Source organism: Epinephelus moara, chromosome 9 (assembly GCF_006386435.1).
Source record: "Epinephelus moara isolate mb chromosome 9, YSFRI_EMoa_1.0, whole genome shotgun sequence".
Lineage (NCBI taxonomy): Eukaryota > Metazoa > Chordata > Actinopteri > Perciformes > Serranidae > Epinephelus > Epinephelus moara.
This window is the reverse complement of record NC_065514.1, coordinates 31119067-31142437: the sequence shown is the minus strand read 5'-3', so window position 1 is coordinate 31142437 and position 23371 is coordinate 31119067. Positions and strand designations below refer to the sequence as shown.

At 40.5% G+C, this 23371-nt stretch overlaps 1 protein-coding gene across 1 annotated transcript in view; it reads right to left on the bottom strand.

The window, feature by feature from the left end:
- Window positions 1–17626, bottom strand: part of pik3r1 (phosphoinositide-3-kinase, regulatory subunit 1 (alpha)) — a 30309-nt gene extending 12683 nt beyond the window's left edge. Inside the window, exons 1-2 of the mRNA XM_050052631.1 lie at window positions 17384–17626; window positions 15523–16147 (exon numbers count right to left, since the gene is read on the bottom strand). Of these exons, the coding sequence (XP_049908588.1) occupies window positions 15523–15859 (337 nt within the window). The 5' untranslated portion in view covers window positions 15860–16147; window positions 17384–17626. The remainder of the gene's footprint in view (window positions 1–15522; window positions 16148–17383) is intronic.
- Between the last annotated feature and the right edge of the window lie 5745 nt (window positions 17627–23371).

Sequence of the window (23371 nt, the reverse complement as noted above, 5' to 3'; positions counted from 1 at the left end):
CCTTTAGAACTTTGCACCCAGGTGTGGACATGAAAGGTTGAAGGGGTTGGCAGGGATTTTATTTGGATTTGCAAAGGCGTATTTTGAAAGGGCACTTTTCTGAAAGGCTCAACTGTTAAACACGGGGTCTGCAGTTTCAAAATGTTCAGAAACTATGAATGGAACTCTTTCTAGTAACCATATTTTTCTTTCTTTCTACCTTAAAAATTATTACTTTTTTTCAAATCAGGCATCTACTGGTCCCACTGATGCATGTGTACCAGTCATTACCAAGGAACTACCCTCTTCCACCACAGAGTGTTCAATCAAGCAAATAATGAACCACTTCATCCAAATCCACATCCTCTTTGGCCAGTGCAGCACACAGGCTGGCATGTTGCGTGTGAAGAAACTGGATTACCAAAGTCCTTCTAACCACAGAACACACAAAACTCCATGTAGGACAACTGGTCATCTGGAAGACATTATTGGAACTGCAAAGCGGGAGGGGGGTTTTCTCAGAAGCAGTGAACTCTGAGATGGAACACCAGAGTTTCCTTAAATAGAGATCGAGACATGCAGTGCTGCCATCGCACACCTTGGACGTGTAACCTTTCTCCCAGACAAGATATCTAACACGGCTGCCATTCTCCAGCCAACCTTTTTCTGAGAAACTCAATTCACAACCTGAAAATAAATTCAAACCCACCCACGCACCCAGCCTTCATATCTATGAAAACATCCCAAGGCTAATTTTATTACTAAGGTGACATTTCTGACAAACGTAAGTCTGTATAAGAGGTTTTAAATATATGCAACATATTCAACAAAAGGTCTCAAGTCATCTGTTCTGCATGTCTTCAGTAACTTGGTGATAACCGTACAACAACAAGACCCTTCAAAGTGATCCAAAGCTTTACTCATTTACTCTGTCTATGGCTGGCCTACGAGTGACACAGGTCAGCCTTGAGATAGAGTTGCTTCTGGGTACTGTCAACGACGTGATAGTTTCAGCACCAATGGAATTGTATCAAGTAGCAGACAAAATATGGCAGAAATGTTTCAAGATATCAGTGATGATTTTTGAGATGCTTTGGCCTGAGATCAAGCGGTCAACATAACCCTAGTGGGTAGAGCCAATAACCATGGAAACATGTACAAATATACATGCAAGTAAATGTTTCTTTGAAACATTTACAAGTTCATTTATGCAATGACAATAATGCTGGTGATAAATAGACAGCATATGCTGCTGCTGAGCAAACTAGTATAGCTGATTTTACCATATCTTTCAAAGCTGATGAATGGTGCATGAGATGAATATATTTTCCACAACTGTAGCTGAAACTGGTGGGTTGTGAGCATTAAAACAATGTGTTACTGCTGTCTTTCTCTGTTCAAAACTGCCGAGGGGCAACACAGCACACTGTCCTATGGAAGTTGGTTTCTGTGGCAACATGTAAGGGAGAGTAAGGAGGCAGGGGCCCCTTGGACGTGTCTCTACAAGCCTGCATGTTTGGCAGACCTTCTCATGATATCCCAAAAGGCCTCAGCCAGTCAGTAGTCAGTTAGTCAACCGCAGGTCGAGGAAGTCAATGCAGCTGCCACTGGTACTGCTGTGGTGTAGGGGGGACAATCTCCCCGACCGAATCGGTATGTCTGAACCGAATGAACTGCAGACTGTGGGCAGGACAGGCGTGGGGCACCACCGACACACTAAAGATAGCATTCACTTTGGATATATTTAGAGGGTCTACTCAAGTAACCAGCATTTTCAGGTTATACCATTTCTTCTTGTCTGAAAAAGGTCTAGCCGAGGCATGCCAGTAAAAACTAATAACCCAGGGAATGTACATCACACCATACCACACGTGACAGCACATTATTGAGCATTAAGTGCATCATAATACAAACTATATCACACATTATGAAACAAATGTTGACCGTTTGTAAAGTAGCATTATGAAAAAGGGTGCATCTGATAAACTAAAGCATCATTCAGATGTTCAACATCACACAAAAAGCAGAGATTTTTCATTTCCCACATTTCCAACATAGTACAAGCATGTTACAGCACAAGTCAATGAATGATACAAGCTTTGAGCTGTAGGGAGTTTAAAAGGGGCAGGCAATGTCTCCTCCTGCAGGGTGGAAGGTGCAGTGCAAAAGCTGAGCGACAGCCAATGAAGAGACTGTTGCTACAGCCTGACAATTAACCCTGTAAGGAACAGACCATCAAACACCTACACAAATAACCACAGTTTCCTGGCGTGCAATTAACTGTTTATCGCTATCCAGCCACATACCAACATGCATACTAAGTAAATGCTTTTTGAAGAGCACACATGCAATGCCTGAAGTGTAGTGTAGTGTGAAGAACAAACTGGGAGACGTGTCATGTTCAGAATGAGGACAGTGGTATTTTCTGAGATTTTGCCACAATGTTAGATTGATTTTAATGAAAATGTTGCCACCTTGTTGAGGCTGAAAGTCCCTTTAATTTGTGGGGACAAGTCTATGCAATCAGTCGAAACCCCAAAGCACACAAAGTATTTACTCTGTAAAATATCAGACAGATTGCAATGTGACAGGCGTATCTCCAGAAGTCCAGTTTTTCATGACATGAAACTTTAGTATATCATGGTTTTGATGCAATAATGACATACTTTGATCTACCGATCTACATACTTTTTTTTTTAATGTCAAATTTACATCAAACTTGGTTTTATTTACAAGCAGTGTGTGGGAAGCGTTCAATAGTTCCCATGAATTTCACCTTACTTTTTTTTAATTTTATATACTTTATTAATCCCCGAGGGGAAATTCAATTTTACACTCTGTTGTCAATTACACACAGGTCCGAACACACACATGCACAAACTGGACCTATACATGCACTAAATGGAGAGATGTCAGAGTGGGCTGCCCATGACAGGCGCTCCGAGCAGTTGGGGGGTTCGGTGCCTTGCTCAGGGGCACCTCGGCAGTGCCCAGGAGGTGAACTGGCACCTCTCCAGCTACCAGTCCACGCTCCACATTTTTGGTCCGGACGGGGACTTGAACAGGCGACCCTCCGGTTCCCAACCCAAGTCCCTATGGACTGAGCTACTGCCGCCCCCAAATACAAATAGTGAGTAGTGTATGAGCACAAATAAACATATCAGAGAGACTGATGTGAGAGGTTCAAGATGTGTAAAATCAAAACTCCTCCATGATAGTGACAGTAACTGTAAAATAATTTCGCAATGTGCTAAATATAGGCAGAAACAACACTGGTTTATGTGTGAGCATTTCCAAGTTGTATCATCTTGACTTCTCACTTCACTGTCACTTCTAGTGGTACAGAATTGAGTGATAATTGTTAAAAGATGTGTGACTGCAGTTTGACTTCTTCGCTGAAAGGGTGTGCTGTAACTGCTCTTTTCCTTGGTGTAGCACTCCATGCACATAGAGAGATACAAGAAGGCTCTTTAGTGAAGTAACTGCTTCTATTTTAATATATGTAAGCAGCATTATGTCAAAAACTAGGAAAATATGCTGAAAATAACTGAGGCTTTTTAAAGGGAACCTGTCTTGTATAAAGCATTATGTAATACCACACCTCCACAGCACGAGGCTTGCACACACTACCTAGCAACACTAGTTGGTCCACCTTGTCTCCCACCATGTCAAATATGTGACATATTTGAAATACCTTTTCTGGTTCCCTTGACATTGTGTTTCTCTCTAATCTCACCTCTTGTCTTATGGCACTTCAAGTCTATCAGCCTGTCTCTCTCTCTTTCTTAATCCTGCTAGCAGACATGCCCTGACTCTAGTAAAGAAGATTTGCCAATTCAGACTTCAGTCTCTGCACACAATCAAGTAATGAAACAGTTATGCACGCTTTCATGCACAGTCTTACCGGATTCATACACTGAGGCAGTTTGAAGGGGGAAAAAATCTTTTTACAGCGTTGACTTTATTGAGCCCTGTAGTGATACTTTTTTTTCTCTGTCACATCACTGAATGACAGCATTTTTTTTAAAAAGGTGGTGAAGTGTCACTTTTTTCACTATTTTACACACTCAAACTAGCTTTAAGGGTCAGTTCTGGATTTCTGAAGTGGGGTCATATGAGGTACTTATCTATGGTCAGTATAAAAAATCCATCAGTCTAAATGGACACTACATTGAGAATTTTTTTACCACTTTACCTCGACTTTAGACAGCCCTTTTCTTTGGCACTACATATTTACGACTGTAAAACTTCCCTATTAATGCACCCCCACTGCCGCGTACTGTTAGGGTCAGACAGTCAACGGTTTATAGAAGACACGACAAAAATGAGTCAAAATGGGTGATTATGACAGCAACAACGAAAGGCTGTTCACTGTGGAGACATAAGGAGACCTTTATAAACCACAGTATAGAGAAGAAGAACTATTGCTGAGGGAGACTGAACGGGCCAAGAGAGAGGGGAGCACAAGTTACCTGGTGGTACAGACGTGTGAACTGTAAATGATGCCGACAGGCCCACAGAGCTACTGCTGCCATGAGTGGGACTTGGTTGCAATGCAACTTCAGGATCTTTCTGAATCAGAGGGTGCCAGCGCTTCAGATACTGTCTGTATCACCAACCATCCACAGAATGCCGGTGTCTTGCATACCTTTTTTAACTTGCCGAAGATTATTTGGAAAAAACGTCCCAGACCTGAAGAACCTAATGATGATGAGAGTTGACATCAAAGTAAGTTTTTGGTTCTCAGTACATGTTAATGTATATTGACTGATTATAAGACAACCAAAGTTTCATGGGCTATGTTTACCTTATCAACATATTAATGTTAGCTGTTTGTAGATGCAAACTAAGCTGGAATAACAGAGAGAGGAGAGTTGATGTCCAAATAGAGTGCAACACACAGCTGTGAAGATCAATGTCAATCAACGGAATACAGTAAAATGTATGTGGTGAGCGGGACTTTTCTTTGTTTCAGCAGCCCAGAAAAACACAACCACGCACCATGTTTGAAGTACTGGTATTCACAAAAGCAAAGTTTCTTTTACGTCTGATCTTGCAACGGTACTTTCTGTGCTGCGCAGTAATACAGTGCATGGCAGTGGCGGGGCAGTAATACAAAGACTGAGAAAATTTAGTGTCAAAGAAAAGAGCTGTCTGATGGCGAGGTCAGAGTAGCCTGGCATTGCCAGACCTAATTCGCAAAACGTGAATGGGTCTGGATACGGACTGTACATTTCCTCTATTCCCGAGGGGAGGTATCAACGGCTGTCACTCAAAGTGCCCCTTCACGCAATTGGAAAGACGGAAAACCAATCAGAGTAAATGACATGTGTGACATAGGCTAGCACAACGCCACTGTAAACAGACCAGCAAGCAAGTGCAGCGCGCAGCGGAGATGAGCTGTGATGATGTCTGGGAAAGAGTGTTGCCGTCTTTGCGGATTTCCTCCTCACTGTGGAATCTGAGTTGCATGGTTGTGATTCCCAGCTTGGTCGCTTCACTGACCTGCTCCTCCATGAGAGCAACTAGCAGAGAAACAACAACAGCCACTGGGTTTTCACTAGGGATGCACCGAATATATTCGGCGGAATATTGCAAAAAAACACACATTCGGTATTCGGTGGAATAAGTGAAAAGCAAGGCCGAATAATAGCGGCGTGTTTTGATAACGCAATCAAACAGCGTGCCGTGACTGGCGGAGTAAAATGTCGGCAGTGTGGCGATCCACCCCTCACTGCACTCGCATTTGCAACTAAAAATAGTTTTGAGCGAGCAAAATAGGCTTAAATCATTCAGCACGCTGTGCGAGCAGCCTACAGATTTCAACCAGCAGCAGAAACGAAAGGCGAATCCCACCGATTGTGGGTTGAACGGGGGTCACAGACACAGACAGTAATGTATTCCTGTCAAATACGGCGGCCATCGGCTTACCGGCGACGGAGAAGTCGGCTCCAATAATATCCTCTTCTTGGCGTCATGACTGCCCAGAAGTACCTGAACAGCCGAGCCAGCCGAACACAGGTATGTGACGTGTCAGAGGAGAAACGAGCCGTTCACGGCCCACAAACCTCACCGCACTTTAGGGACTGTTCTTTACTTATGAAGGGACTTGTCAGGGGAGGAGGGTGGCTGGTTGATTCTTATTTTATTTATTTATTTTATTTTGATCCCCCCTATGTTAATCACTGATTGATGCTGTTTTTGAAGTATGAATAAGTCAATAAGTAATTTATTCCATTGAAATATCAGTGATGTATTATAGAAAAGTGATTTATCTTTTTATAAGTGACAAAAGGCACATCTGCCTCATTTTCGCTGTGGTATCGTGATACTACTTAGAACCATGATATTTTTGGTACCATGACAACACTAATCTGGAGGGGGTTCATCTGCAAAAACTAATGAAAAATTAACAACAATATTCTGTATTCGGTACTCGGTATTCGGCCAAGCGTTTATTATTATTCGGCTTCGGCCACAAATTTTCATTTCGGTGCATTCCTAGTTTTCACTGAGTCCCATCTTTTTCCCGATAAACGGAGCCAGCTGGTAAATTAAACTTTTACCAAACCCCGTAGGAGCAAACACATCCTTTTTTCAATAAAAACTTTCAGTGCAGCCGTTTGCTCTGCTTTTAAAGAAAATGTACATTCCAGTTCGTTCAACACATTTACCATCTCAGTTTAAAAATCAGTAGCCATGTTGGTTGTTTATGAAATGCATTCACTCCGCTCCTTGTCCCTCCTATTCTGATGACATGATTTCAAATAGCCCGCCTCAAAGTAATAAACGGCTGTGACTGGCCCGGTAAGCTTTAACCGATGCCAGAACGTGCCTTTATGATTGCATGGCCAGACTGATCTGTGGAGCAAAACAGAATATGAGCTCGCGAGATTAGGATGGTTTCACCAGGCTAAGGTCAGAGAGGAATGGAGTGATAAAAAATCCTCAATATAGTGTCCACTTGGACTGATATAGATGTTTTTTAAGTGGGCCTCTTTTAAGGTGGCTAAAATTCATTTTGATATCAACCCCCATCCATAGCAATGTAAAGCTGAGCTTCCCTGGTGGAACTCCTGCCTGCTTTTCCAAACTGGGGGCGTGCGACTGTCATCTACTGAAGGTAATACACTGACTAACACACACACACACACACACACACACACACACACACACACACATATATACATATATACATATACATATACATATATTTTGATGGCCATTATCCATCGGTCTTATCTATTTCATAGAAACACAATTAATTGATAATGACAAGAACTGTTATTTGCAGTTTTATGCACTCAGTGCGCCTTAAATTTGGCTGATTCGCAACATCTATAATCAAGGTAAGCAGTTCCTTTTGCACATGCTTTTGCAATAAAGGATTAATAAAAGAGGGATGAGTCTGTGTATTAGCAAGACAAACAAGAGACAAACATAGAAAAACTGCCAAGCAACACCTCCTATTCTAAAAGTAAAACAAGGTATAATGAAAAAAGATGACAGACATTTAATGAACACTCATTTGTGACACAGTCCAATGTTGGAAACTATGACAAGCCAAAACTATATATAAACCCAGCTTGAGTCTGACGTTCACAGGAAGTGGATTAGCCGCTGCCACTCTTGTCACTCTTGACTAGTGTTGGAAATATTACGAGGTAATATTAAGCAACATAAACAATTTTACCATAGCAGAACTTTCAAACCTAGTAATAATATACTAATTCAAAAAGTCAAGTAAACCTAAATTTGTAAAATTAGCCTCATGCCAGCAGCATATACACTGATAACAATGACAGAGTAAAACAGCAATCGCTGGGGTCCTATTCAGTGTGCAAACCATTTATTGTCCAGTTGCATTGTGCACCAAGTTACTGCAATCAGCACTTAGCACAATACTGATTCATCACAAAGCTACAAATCAGTCTACCATGCAGTCTGTGCGCAGCCCTCCACCAAAGAAGCGCCAACACATTCCTGGCCCCAGCTGCCTTTAGCCTCACAGAGGAACATCACAGTAAATAAAAGCAAATCATAAAAACTTCAGTGCTGCTGTATTCATTCTGTCACTGACTTGGGTGAATTTACTGACCTGTGACTGTTCTTTCTGGAAAAAGTGACATATATACCAATCTGAAACAAAAACCTAAGCTGCCACAGACCCAATTTAAAAGAGAAGAGAATTCTTAGCAGAGAAAAATCGACAGTACTGACAGAAAGTGGGTTCAATACAGCAGATGTCAGCCTGAGGACTAAAGAGGCCCGGGGAAGGAGAGCTACATTATCTCAATCTCCAGCTATGCAGAGTACTCTCCCTGCAACTGTCTCCTTTGTATAGCCTGCTCTCTTCCTTCCAGTAGCCCTTTTCAAAATGTTTTACTACTACATCAACCTAAATGTTGCATCTAGTTAGTCTATTGTACAAATATATGATCAGAAAATCCACATTTAGTGTTTACTGGTAAAGTAAAAGTCAGTTTGTTTACATAAAATAATCTGTTTTTGAAATGTACTGCAGTAATATTCAGTGTAAAGGTTTAAAATGTGTCTGTAGTGGATTTAAAGTTGTTTGTAATGTAATGTATCACGGAAACTGAAAACCTTATGATAAGCCTCAGACGAAGACGAGAGGATGAAGCCTGATGGCATCAAATATTTCCTTAAACAAGACTGAGCGTGTAAGGCTGAACCTTGTGAGAGCATGCAGAGTAACAACCAGTTATTCACACTTTTATCTCAAACATTTGAAAGAATGTTAACTCAGAGACTGGCTGTTGGAACACCAACAATTATGCACACACAAACCAGTGAACGTTTAACCATTTACAGCCATCATCTTGGTAATCTTAATATCCCACATGGTCACTGAACTTCACCGGCGAAATTAAAAAAAGAATAACTTTCCATCTTTGACTTTCTAACTTTAAAAAAACAAAAGCATGATATGTTTAATCTGCATCAATACAACAAACATGAAAAGTATTTAAAACTTTTAAAAAAATCAAATCAGCACTTCTGTATGCAATCAAATAAGCAAATGGATGGGCTTTCAGAGGGGCTTCGTTCATGGGTTTCAATCTCCAAGTTCCTTTCTCTTGGCGGGCCCAAACACATGTATATTCTCTCAACTGAGAGGCCCAGTAAAGGAGCAACACTTTAATGTTTTAAAAAAAGAAGGCTGAGAGCTGGAATGAGGCGGAATAGTTTCCCAGCCCGGCCCTCTTCTCCTCTCTTTCTCCCTCACCCTCCACATCTGCTGCACTCATGTAAACCCCTGTGGCTGAGAGAGGAGAGGCCCCTCCATTCTCCACCTCTTTTCCCCCTACCAGAGCTGACTGTAGGAACTATCAAAACATTAAAAAGAGCAAAAGGAGGAGGGGGAGGCGGAAGAAAAAAAAAAGCTGAGGAGTAGGAGGAAGGGAGTGAGATCCCTTGGTGGTGGGCAATAAATCACAAACACTCTGGGAGCAACAAGAGCCCTGCCTCCATTGCAGAGCCCCTCTTCAAAGCCCCCTTGAGCATGCAAGTCCCTCCCAAAGCCTCCCCCCTTCACCCCACGCCTGCTTCAGCCCCTCTGCCAAGCCTCCAGCCCAGCTCCAGTCCTGATCTCTTTGCACACTATCCCTTGCATGGACCCTTTAGCAAGCACAGGGGCTCTCTCTCCCCCTCTCTCTCTCCCTTACCCACAGCCGCAGGGCCCCTTCTCTCTCCCCCCTCTCCGTGTCTCCCACAGCCCGGGACACAGAGACTTTTCTTCTCCCGGTGCTACATTCACACTCGCTCCAGGCTCAGCCCTGCCACTCAACCACAACACAGCTATTCAACACATGCCCCCTTCATACAGCTCCTCGCTCACCCTGCAAACCACAGCAAAGAATTTCACAATCGTACCACAAAAGGGCAGAAACTAGAAACCTGGCAACTACAGCTGCTCTTTAGGTGAGCAGAAAGCCCTTAAGCGCACATTGGTGCAAGCCGCAGCATCTTTAAAAAGATGCATGTTTTAATTGCAGTTCATAGTTGTGGCCTGAGCAGTAACGCTGATTCAGATTTCAAAAGGGTAACTACCATCATCTACCATAATTCAGACGTTGGACAAAATGGGCCAATGGAAACAAACTAAATACATCTTACTTACATCACTTGCTGAAAAATAAAAAGTCTAAAATTATAATTACCGTAAGGTAATACTCTTTTTATTGTTCATAGATGCATTAAAGGAACACTTCAACTCTTGGCTTGTTTGCTATCTCATGCAATGTAAAATAAAAGATCGATTTAATCTCTTTGTGGGCCTGCACAATATGAGGAAAACCTGCAATGTGCAGTAACACTGTTCAATACTGCGATGACTTTCAAAATAAATAAAAAAAATACTTTAGTGTGCCTATTAGCTGTACAGTTCCTCTGTCTTTCTGCTTTAACAGGTACAGTGCTACGATAGACCCCAAATATTGAATAGCCTATATCCACTGAATAAAGAAAATAAATATTGTAACGTATTAAACGCGCATATGTTTATTGGCCAAAATGTATGCATATTGCATATGACTTTAGTATTTACTTATTTAAAAATGCTGAATTGAAACAACTTGAAAATGATCACACTGGGTACTTGGGCACCTAATGAACAAGAATATGGTTGAGGTTGCTGAAACAAATTGATAATATTTTAAACAGTTTTTTTAATCTTCCCATGTTGAAATTTATGGAATATTAATCAGAATAAAAAGGAAATAATACAAGAAAAAAATAGAAACGTTCCCTTCATGGCCATCTGAGTTTAGATTACTGAGTTTACAAAGTGCACTAGATGCAGGATGAAGTCCCTGTCAGTCCCAACACGCTGTCGTACAAAGCAGTGTAGTTTACGAAGTCCCTGTTTCAAACTGCGACACCGTCCGAGACTAATAGACAGCACGAGACAGAAGCAATTACACCTGGTGATGCAGTGATGACTCTCAGCATAGTTTTTTAATCACATGACTATTTTGATACAAACATTTACCCGCCTCATTTGGCGCTTGGCAGGTGTTCATTTCAGACCCTGATGGTGCGCATAAATAAAAGCATTTCTCATACTCATTGTGTTTCTAGCAGTCTTTTGTGATGTGTTGATTAAGCATGCTCATATTGCGATGACGATGTGTTAAATTTGTTTTTACCCTTTTGCCAAGTTGGGCTAGTGAGTTGCTAAATTTACTAGCTTGATGTGGCATTTTACTTTGGGCAACGCTTGTTGTTGATCCCTGCTATCTTTTTCATGGATTTGATGGAGCTAGCCCAACTGTTCCCTCCAGGCTTTTGGAGCAATTTGCCTTAATCACCAGTATATAGTGATCTAATCATCTTTCTCAACACTGACAAGGGAATCATATTCCCTTAAGATGTGGTTTTGTGGAGAAACACAGATGATATCCACTGGTAACATATGGCTGGCAAAAGATGCTCTGGTGTACTATAGCCTGGATAAACGCCAGCATTGTCCTCTGGGACTGAGCTTGGTTCACATCCAGTGCAGCTGTACAGCTCAGGGCACAGCCACTTGTTGTCAAAGACTGCAACTGTTGTGCAAAATCAGCATCTTTCTCACACTTTATTAACCCTAATCCAAATCTGTGAGTTGTTTACATTATCACGTGACAAAAATTCCATGCCTATGTCATGTGATAAAAACTAAATAATCTCCATTACTCAATTCTCCGATTAAGACCGAGGGATGTGGCAGAAAGCTCCCAGAAAACCGAGTCAAGGGCCTTGCAATAAGAACAATAATTGATGGGGGTGTAACCATTTTGATTCTAAATCAAAAATTGATCAATATGAGCTTTAAGTTTCAATCATTGAGAATAAAAGCAGGATCAGCGATTCTCTCAGTATTTTTTCCCCCATCCCCACCTACTAGTGCATGTCTGCAGAAAAACACTTCAAAGACAACACAGTGTAGCTTACCGGTAGCCTACAGCTGCACTTTTCTAGACATGGAGTCGGAAATGACGGAGAAACAACAAAACTGGAAAATTCTCCTCCTCCAACTAAGTCACCGGTGAAGCAACATTTTGCCTTCCACATTAGTAATGTAAACCAGGAACACGTCAAAAAACTACTGTTTGTAGGCTATGCTTGTGAAGTGAAAGTGAATCAAGAATCTGGTGGCTTGTTGCAAGTGAGGACATTCAAGCTGTTGTTGTAAAGTACCCATCTGCCATCTATTGGCTCTTCTTTTTGTTTGTGTGTTACACACAAGCCCTTTTTAAACAGGAATTGTGCAAATTTGCAGGAAAGCCCAATCAGTCTTTTTTCAGCATTGGCAGTATAAAAGCAGAATCGGGTAGTGCAACAAAATGCTGCCTGCCTACTTTAGTTCATACAGAATGTGCCTTTTTCGGGGCAGTGGGGGCGTGAGCAAGTAACAAAAAGTGTAGCTCAGTGTGTGATGTAACCAGTGACATGGGAGGAAAGCAGCGGCTAGTCAGTCCTTCGGCGATTCTCTCATAAGTTGGCCTGTCCTTCACCGCCCCCGTCACTTGACAATTAATGGACTCTTTGTTTGCGAGAGCAAGGAGGGCGCGCAATTCCTTGTCTCCCCAGTTGCTCATCTTTACAGTGTCTGTCAGGTTTGCGTTTCCCTCTTGCTACTAGCTGCTCGCAAAAAGGTTCCGCCAATATGTTTACCCTACGAGGCGGAAAATTGCGCACCTCGGATCAACTCGCCAATCCGGCTCTGTGTGTCTAAATGCTCACAGCTTGCCGGCAAAACGGCCCAACATTCACTGAAAATCTGGCAGTGTAAAAGGGACTACAGTTGTAGCCTATCTTTTTAAAGAAGAATATGGAAATTCAATTGACAGTTGTCAGGGCATAAAACCTATGACCTGTTGATCTTTACAGATTAAGAGTTGATAGTCTGACAATAGCATAGCAGTCAGTGCAGCAAAACAAAAAACAACAAAAAAAACACAAAAAAACCCCAATAAAAAATAAAAGAATATCAAATCAAATCGTGACCTTCAAATGAGAAGTCTAATCAAATGGTGGATTTGGAGACGTGTGACACCCCTACTAAGTAACACTTTGAAAATTTAAAGATCATGTTTCACTGGCACACCTCTTTCTTCAGCCCAAGTAATATTTTGATCCTCAGGCTACATATATTCTCACTAACGTCAGACACCAAGTGTTGTTTTACTCAAAAGCGCATGTTCATTCAGCAACGAACAATTCATGGGACTAGATGAAGGTTACCACTAACTTATGAATATGGCTGAGTTTAGGCCTACATCCTGTAGTTTTCACTGGTGCCAGAGCAGAACAATGCATAATTTGCCAAAATATGTAAATGTGTGAAACTATAGTGTTTGCTAAAACCATTACTTGAGAAAGTTGCATATCTGCATCAAAAACAATTTCATTGTGGATCTAGTTTACAGCAGCTGAGTACACAGACAAACCACAATGACATAAACTCCTAACTACATGTCTTTCAAAGAAGTCATTGGAGTGTTTGGATATGGGAAAACTGTTGGAAGAAACATTGGGTACTTATCAACTACAAAGCATTATTGGTCAAAGCCCTGCATGCATTACACTTGTCTGTATCATAATTTTACAGTCAAAGTGGATGTGTCAAGTGATAAATTATTCTGTAAGAAATCTGACTTTGATCTTCCTGTGCATCTTTAATTTTGGTCTGTACCAATATTTATAAAGAAAAAAACGTAAGACTTTCAGACAAAATATCAGCTGGGTAAATTATAAATAAAATCAATGATTTTCTTTTTTCCGCATCTGAAAGTTGTTATTAGAACTACAACAACAATTCCATTAACCAATTAGTAGACTGACAAAAGTTATAGACAAAAAAAGTTTAATGATAGAATAATCACTTACAGATCCATGGTGTAGGATTTAGGGGGTTGATATTGGTAGAAATGGAATATAATATATCAAGTTTGTTTTCTTTAGTAGGCTATATAATCACCAAAAAGTAAGAATCATTGTGTTTTTGTTAGTTTAGAATGAGCCATTTATATCTACATAAGGAGCGGGTCCTCGTTTACGAAGATCGCCATGTTGCACTGCCGTGTTTCTACAGTACCCCAGCACTAGGCCCGTTTCCACCGCAGGAACTTCGGGGTAATTTTACGGGGCCGGGGCCGTTGGTGCGTGTCTCCACCGCAGGAACCACCCCTGAAGGACAGAGTTCCGGAACTTTTATGGGGGCTAAACAAGTCCCTGCCTCGGAGTAGGTACTCAGAACGGCCCCGTAAGACTCCTGGCTGGGGCTTGGGGGTTACTTGGTGCTGATTGGATATACTCAAAGAGGGATGTGATGTCAACAGAAAGCAACAAAATAGCCGGCATTTTTAAAACTCAGCAGACGAGGGTTAGCTCGTTCATATAGCTTCCGCCACCATGTAAAAAAAAAAACCTCACTAAATGGCCCGTGAAAAAAATATTTTTTCCAGTGGATATCTTAGTTACAACGTGATTGAGCTAGCAAAGCAGTTTTGTGTTGCTATGTGTGGTATTTATTCAGTTTTGGGAAATCACGATGTCTAGAAAGCATCAGTGGCTGCAGCTGACAGGGACAGCTAACAGCAGCAGCAAAGCTAACATCAGGACGTCATCTGTTAAAAGCCTCCCGTTTTCGGATACGACATGAAACTACTCCAGTTAGCTCAATCATGTTGTAACTAAGACATCTGCTGGAAAAAAAAAAAAATTTCGCGGGCCATTTAGTGAGTTATTACAGACACCGCTAAGGGCTAACAGCTAATGGCTTCCCCACGTCGCCCCGTTAAATGGTCGCGCAACGATTACGTCACATCCAGAGCCCGTAACTTTACAGGAACCTTCCTCGTACTCCGCTCTCTCAGTGGAGACACGGCGATTGAGAGAGCCGAGCAAGAGGACGTTCCTGTAGTAGTTCCTGCCCCCCAAATAGTACCAGGAACTTCTTCAGTGGAAACGGGCCTACTGACAATCAAACACTCGCTCTAGATAGGGCCACTTGCGTTTTTGTGTCGGCCATCGCACTTAGAATCCCCTCCATGACAAGAGCGTCAGAAAAACACTGAATTTTGTAACATGAAACTGCTTTATTCAGTGTTTTTACAAGTTTTAATTACCTGGCTCCCGGTAAAAACCTCCTGAACAAAGAACTCTGGATGAATTCTACCCAGGAGAAATTTCAGCTTGTTGCAATCTGCAATCCTCACTGCTCAATACCACTAAATCCCCCTTAATCTTACACACTGGACCTGTAAGTAATGTTTATAAGTGGCAAAAGCTTCTCAAAGTCAATACTTATAATATCTAATATTTTATTCTTACATCCTACAAAAGTAAACTTTATATATAAAAACTTGAATATGACATTTCAAAAATGTCATTATGGGAACATGTAATGTTAATTTTACACTATTAACATTTTAAAGATTTCATTTTAATTTTATCAAAAAAATAAATTGTCAAAATAATTGATAATGAGGGTAATACCTATAAAACAGTTCTGTGGAGTGGTGTTACACTCACCTTGCTCTGAGTCGGAGTCTGCCTCTGCCCTGAAGCCACCTGGGGCAACAGGTAAGGGTCTGAGGGGCCTTGGCTTGGGTGTGGGGGGAGAGATCCACTTCTTCCCAATATACTCGACATATGTCCCAGGGAAGTCCCCTTTTTCCTGAGTGGTTTCATTGAAGCCTGGCAGCCAGCCAATATTATCTGGCCTCTGTTCCAGCCCATCAGTGTACCCAAGAGCCACCAGAGCTCCTTTGCTCACCAACAGTATATCCCCCACATGCAGATTAATGTCCTCCTCCCTCTCCTTCTTGTAGTCATAAAGCGCTCTGTACTGATATCCTTCAGCACTCATGGCGGTCACCTGGTGTCAAGGTGTTCTCTTTGAAGATTCAACAGTTCAACAAAGTTACTTTTCAGGTTTCTCTGACTAGTGTTTAGTCCAGGTACACATTTGCTAGGTCAAACAGTTGTTTGTGAATACTTATGCAGTTCTTTGGGGACAACACTATCTAGCTTGTCTTCATTCTTTCACAGTTCCTGTCTCTTCCAAATGATTTGTATTTTTCTTGTTGCGTTGCCTCACAGTATGTACCCATCAGTAAATGGCCTGCAGCTGTGATCTTGAGAATGCTATCCAGACCTGTAAGATGAGAGTGGAGGCCATTTGCAACACATTGCATAAGACAGTTACAACATAACTCAAATTCAATGCTCAGATAAGAACTGAAATTTACAAAATAGCATCATATATAACATTTAAAAGTGACGGATCTTCAGAAAAGCCTTGTGGATTTTTTTTTTTTTTTTTAATTTATGGGCTGAATTAATATTATTATTAATATTAATATTTCTATTTACAGTATGAATACCATGTCTACCTATTATTTGCCCTAACTCAGTTATTGACAGAATACACACATTTTTTTTTAATTCTTAGTATTTAAGCACTCACTATTATCATCACTTAATACTATGTTTGCAACTCTAGCATGTCAAATGGCAAGTTGTTGGCAGATCATATTTTCTTGGAAGAAGATGCATTCTTTTAATAAAAAGTAACATTAAGTCACTTTAGTAATTAAGTTATTAATCAGTTTCATCACTTAATAGTTTATAGTACCAACTGCACTATTTCTCTTTACACCAACTTGTGCAAATTATCTGTTAACAGTAAAGAATCAACTGGCTCTGTTCCTGATAAGTTCTTTTTGTTTGTTTGTTTGTTTGTTTGTTTTAATGGTACTAACAGTTTCTGGCACACTAGGTTAACCTCAGTCCTATTCAGCCAACACATGGTTACTAACATTAGCATTATCCGTGACAGCTTAAATTCACAACGCTGAAATTGTTATATAACCATGCAGCAACCTCTTTGTTACGTTTGCAATACATGTTGGCAGCAAACTTGTATATTTGTAAAGCATGGTTGCAAGATAACTGCAATGTCGCAACTTTTTCAACACAGTAACGTTAGCGTTACTGAAAAAATGTCGAGGGAGCAGTGAGCTAACGTCAGCTTGCTAACGTTATCGGGTAACGCTAGCGTTAATTAGCTCTCTGCCGGGACGTACGATAAGAGTTAGAGCAAACTAAATATATCTTTAGTGTGTTGCCTTATATAATCATAGGCAAACAGTGCAGAGTAACTTTAAAGAAGAATAGTCATAGAACAGAGCAGAATAACTTTGAAAAGAAAAAAATAGCTATGCAAGTTAAGTTAATGCAAAGCCAGAAAGTAACTCAAGTTTAGCTTAACATCCTTAATGAACATGTAGCAACCAAACAAGAAGTATAGCTTCATAAACTGGCACTTTTTACATTTGCTGGCTAAATTAGCGAGCTTAGATGGGAGTAACGTTAACTTAACGTAACATACCGAAGCTGCATGGATCCACAGGCGAATCCGATGAGTCCTCTTTACGCTACCACTTCGTTTAACTTCACAGTTGCGGGGTACTATCAATAAAACGCAACGCTAAACAGATCATTTACCTGCACAGTTAAAAACAAAAATTCTCCGCGTGTGCTTAAATCCGGCTAAACGAGCAGTACAAACTGTAACAACCCGACAGGCTCGTCGACATAACAGCACAGTTTCTCCGGTCGTCCTGAACAAAATGCTCCCTTGAACGTCGCCTCTGCTGCCAACAAGGGGCAAGACAAAGCGTGGCCGCTCATTGGCCTGAATCTCTGTCAATCATTGACTTCACTCAATCAGACCAATCAGGTTCTCGATAGTGACGGACACTCCCCCGTTCATGTACTCTTGCCTGCCTCTTGCACGCAGCACGTAAAAGCCTATAGAAATTACATAACTTTCTGCACACAACCGAAATGTTAACCGAAGTCATTTTGGTTTTTATCGTCAGTATCTGTTCTCATGCTCGACGGGGATTGTTTTCACAGCATCCAAATGTAAAGACTATATCATTTCACACTATGTGGGATACCCTATAGACAAGCACTCCAGAGGATATCTGAAGAACATTGTGGAATATTCCTTATTTCTTTGTTCTCTAATTCAACATTATAAACTGGTTGATTAAATTATGTGCAAAATAAGATCATATTCATAACACAACACAGCAGGGAATGACACACAAAAGGAGTTTTCTGTTACAGGCAGGACAGCATGTAACCATGCTTCAGGTTATTTATTCAGCCCATAGTTTTCACGGTTTTGTTTCTTTTTATAAATCATTACATGTTCTCAGTGTGGAAGGTCTAAAAACCTTACACAGTCCCCATCTGAGGCGCATGACTGTGAATGTGGGTGGCCTAATTATGGTCGGGAAAGAGGGCTGGCTTCCAGAAATCCCCTATCAAGTATAAACCCTACTGTCCTGGCTGTGCTAAAAGAGGCTGTAAGCAGCTTTGTACAAGAGTAGGCCCCTTTGAGTGTTCTGCAGTCAGATAGGCATCAGTGGCCATCATCACTGAGAAAAGAGGAAGGAGAACAGAAAACAGGAGAATTGGTGGTGTTGAAATCAATAGTAACTAGGAACTTCAAACTGCTTCTGTAATGCATTGGGAAACTTTAATAACAATAAAACTTTTGTCATCTTTCCACCGAGTCGTTTTTTTACCCGCAAAAAAATGCACATATGTTGCAAGTTTCATCTACTACACTAACCTCACAGTTACCGTTGACTGCATTTCCTTCTATCATTAGCCGACCTATGCATTTGCATTGACAGAAGATCTAGTTTTTCTCCCTCTCAAAGGTTAGACCAAACTGTGTCCAGTACATAGTTATATCTATTATAGGATATTATAGTCAGGATTTATATAACTGCTGCAGAGGATGGAAATTAATATTTGAACCACCAGACTATATAATCCCCAACTCTGCAAGCACCTCACCCCCCTGATTAAATAGCCAGGCTCTGGTGACCCATCTGCTGCCATGCAGATACCCAAACGACACCTCTGGTAGGATCTCTGACTCTACCCACACAGAACATTGACTGGATCGGACTTTGTTCATATTTTCTGACAGGCATAAAACAAAAGTACGTCAAACTTCCCAAATACTTTGCACAGCAGAATATTGCACAAACAAGCAGGTTGTGTCAGTACTTGGTGAGTTTAAAAAAGGAGGTTATTCTTCACCCAGAAAGTTACTCATTAAGTGTTTTTCATCATCAAAAACAAGTGCAGGTCTAAATTTAGCACCAGTGTTTTGGTGAAGCCTTGTTGTTTATAATGTGACATGTCATTATTTTTCATTATTACTTCTACATATTTCCATGCCTGCTCTTTGTGCTTTTAATGAATTATTTGTTTTTGAACTGCACATCCAGAACATATCAAAATAGTCTGCCCCATTGTTTCTATATTCTATTCTTACATACCTTGTTTGCATATGCATGCAAAGCAAAGAAGCTTTCAATGCAAACTACTTCAGTTTCAATCTGTGATGTACTGCTATGCTATGCTGAATACTACTTAATAAATGGACACTGGATTTAATATTTTGTGTTCATGTTTCCTTCTGTACTCTTCAGAACAATTTATGTGAGGAAATGTGTTTGCTACGTAAACTAGCTTTGTGCTGTAACTGCATGAGCAAGGACTTGGGAGGCAGTTTCTACTCCCAATAAACCTGAAATTTGAAAGATCTCACCTGGTGCGCAGTGTCATTGAAAGTCCAATCATTAAATTCAATCACCACACAAGTTAGTTACATTTTTCAAAAATTCTGCTGATTAAATTACAGATTAACTTCTCTGAACTTGGCATTTGATCATAATTGAAATTCTAGTCCTGTATCTGTTCTGTATCTGTAGTTTGATATTTATTATTAGTTAGGTGGTGGGCAGCTAGCCTGGCACCTCTGTTTTTTTTACGGATTCCAGAACCAGATATCATGGATGTATAAAGAGACCTGGATACAGCGTTGGAAGTGAGGCCCTGTTCATACCTATGAAAGTTGCTCAGTGGTGTATGAATTCAAAATGGCTCAGCTGCCATGTCTAAAATTGTTTGGATGATCGACACTGCTTTTCAGGCCCGCAGGAATGGCACTCACCCTTGCAGCAAATTTTTCACAGTACTGCAGAGAAAAAAACTCCTGTGGCCCAAAAAGCATTTTCCCTATAGGCCACCATTGTAAATTTGATGTCTGTAAAAACTGTTGACAGGACACCTCGTAATGCGAATAAGGTAATTTATGGACTTTTCTATTCTGAATTTTTGAGCCATGTTGGTTTTTATACTTGCAAAACCTTCGTCAAGCTGAGAAAAGCGATTTAAAAATCTGTGACATCATTAAAATGTTTAATCTATGAGCCGAGTGGGAACTTGCTGGTGGTGCCAGTGGGTGAAACATATGCATATTCAGTGAGCTGCATACCACGGAAGTAAATCGGGAGGCTAGAAACCTTTTTGGGCACATGCGCCAGGCAAGCAGCTCACCTGGAATGAATAGGCACCATGTTGGCATCCGGTATTTAGTATTAAAATCTGCTGCCTCTGCACTGTGTGGCTCATAGAGCAGGTGCACTAGAGACTTCCACTGGCCGAGCCGCCTGCTTCCGGTCTAGTGCTCTGCTACCTTGAATGGGCATAAAATGATTCAATTGCGCTACTCTTTTAAACTTTTCAGTCGTTATTGGACCGGATTCGATGGATTTAGGGCATCACACGACAACATAATTACACAGTATAGCCACTACAAAAATTGGCTTCAAAGCCCAGTGCACTTCCTGGGGCCCTCAATAGCCTGCAATTATTGAGCTTTAGAGGTGCTGCTTGATCGATTTAGTTACCTTTGGAGAGAACTAGCTAGCTGATTCCTGCTGTTTCTAGCCTATGCTAAGCTAATTAGCTGCTGACTATAGCTTCATAGCTGCAACTCTGTCTCCTAGAAATTCTGTTTGTATATTACTAAATTCCATTCTTAATTACACGGTGGCAACATAATTGCTGCCTTGGATATGTTCAGAGACAATGTTTTTTTCAGGTAATGAAACGTTACATTAATGAGCGTACAAAGGACCTTGATACTAGGACTTTTAGGTGTTCACGCCTAGACTCTTGTGCAACAAATGCACTTTGGTTGTGATATCGGTTAAAAGTTAATGAAAAAGATAAAAAAACAAAAATCTGTCCTCACCACAAGTGGATTCTGTATAGGGTGGTGCAGGAATGCATCCTAAAATCTGAAAATTAGTTAGACTTTCAGCACCCTAGGGTCCATGTTTTTTTTTTTTAATGACTTTTTGGTCAGATGCCTGAAATAAGGTCTGAGGTTAATACAAGCTTAAGAGGCTTTATTTTTTGTGCTACAACACAAAATAAAATAAAATAAGAAGATAAGTCAGCAGTTGCTATGAAGTGACAAACTGACACTGTAGAACATCATCATGCTGAACAAGGCTTTACAGCCTTGTTGTGGGGGAGATGTTGAGTAATAATAATAATAATAATTTTCGTTTTTAAAAATGTATTCTTGTGCTGTTTTAGTGGGTTAATTGAATAATTATAGATAGGTACTTTGACACACATGTAGTAGACATACATTTCATTGAACAGCACTTGAAGTCCAACATACTGTTAGACCTCCTCAGCTTTTATCATGGTAATTTTCAGAAGTTTGAAGTGCTCTCAGACCACCTACTGTGCTGCAGCATTCCAAACAGTCTGAAATAGGTCAATGAATAATATTGCAAAGGTATTTAAAATCTATGCTAAGGTTAAACCATATAGTTGAAAAGTTACATTACATTGTTGTGCGATTACATTAGTACAAACACAGAAATTCAGTGAGAGCACTACATGAATAAGCACACAGTCTCAGGATTATTTCAGCATATATGCTTCTCAGCAAAACATTGCAAGTTCTTTGAAGTATGAGAATTTGTAACATGTAAAAAGAAAAAGTGTAGTGGAAAAAAAAAGCGAATTCTAGCTGTCAAAGTGGTTTTGCTTTGGGGAGTATAAAGTGCTGCATGGGCTCTCAAACACTGAATTAAAGCTCCAGGTACATGGCAGAGGGTTCCTTTCATGTTGTAACAGTGGGACCTACTTTTTAAAGAATTCTTTCTGCATGGATTGGGCCCCTTAAACCATTAATCTATGCAGTGTTTTCAGGGCTTTAATAATGGCTAACTTTAGTGTGTAGAGCTCTCAGGCTCCCAGCTTTTTTATCCCCCCCCAACACACTCTCTATTCACTGATTCTTTTACTTTTGTGAGCAAGCTGAGAATTCTCACATGGGTAACCCCATAATGCTCACTAACATAAGATGAACTTGTGAAATGCATCACCCACCAACGCATATTTAAACAAAACCAAAAAGAGAAAAAAAAGATACTTCCTCCTAATACTTTGGTTCCCCATTGCCACAGGAATACTCTATAAACTCAGTCACCTTTCCGCTGTATTGGCACATTTGCTTGTTCAGTGTTTTGTTATGCTCTTCTATTGAAGTGCCTATTATCCGATGAGAGGAATGTGACAAAAACATTCTCAATTCCATCTTGGAATTAACATAAAGGCACACTTAAGCACCTCATCTCAACCCAGTGAGTGGAAACGTGTACAATAATTAGTAATTACCTATTTATCATGGCATGTTTTGTACCAGCATGCATTAAATATGTGCTATTTAGACATTAATGAGAGCTATCCACAAGTTCTCACAGCTGAATTCTACATGCTCCAGTGGTGGAGTGTAACACAAATACATTTACTCAACTGCACTCAAGGACAAATGTGAGGTAGTTGTACTTTAGTTGAGTATTTCCCTTTTATGAAACTTTATACTTCCACTCTTCTACATCTCAGAGGGAAATACTGTTTTTCTTTCACTCCACTTATCTCCTTTCTGTCCACTGAAAGCCATGTATCTTCAGATGTGCTGATGCTGAATGTTTGTAATACACTGAAGGATGAAGTGTTCCTTTATTCTCCTCCTTCTTAAGCTAAATAAACGCTTTAGAAACCCTCTGGGATCAGCTGGAAAATGCATTGTCACAAAGCTGAAAACAGGGCTGTTTTTCTGACACCATGAAAAGTTGACTTTTTAGAGATATGTGGTTCTCACAGGGCAGCCATGCTACGAACATATGATGATCTTATAGAATATGATGCATTGCTGTAGATTAAACTGCCCAACAGTAAAGGAGTTAAAATAAGAACAACCTTAAAGATCTACAGCAGGAAAATGTGACATACACATTAATGCAGCACTAATATTAATACAAAAATATCAGATAAAACAGTGGTATTAGTATGTTTACTTAAGTAAAGGATCTGAATACTTGTGCCTTCACTGCATGCTACATTAAACCAAATCCATAACACAGAAATCCTTGTACATTTTTAAATATCAAACTTACGCAAGAACAAAAGTCCTTTC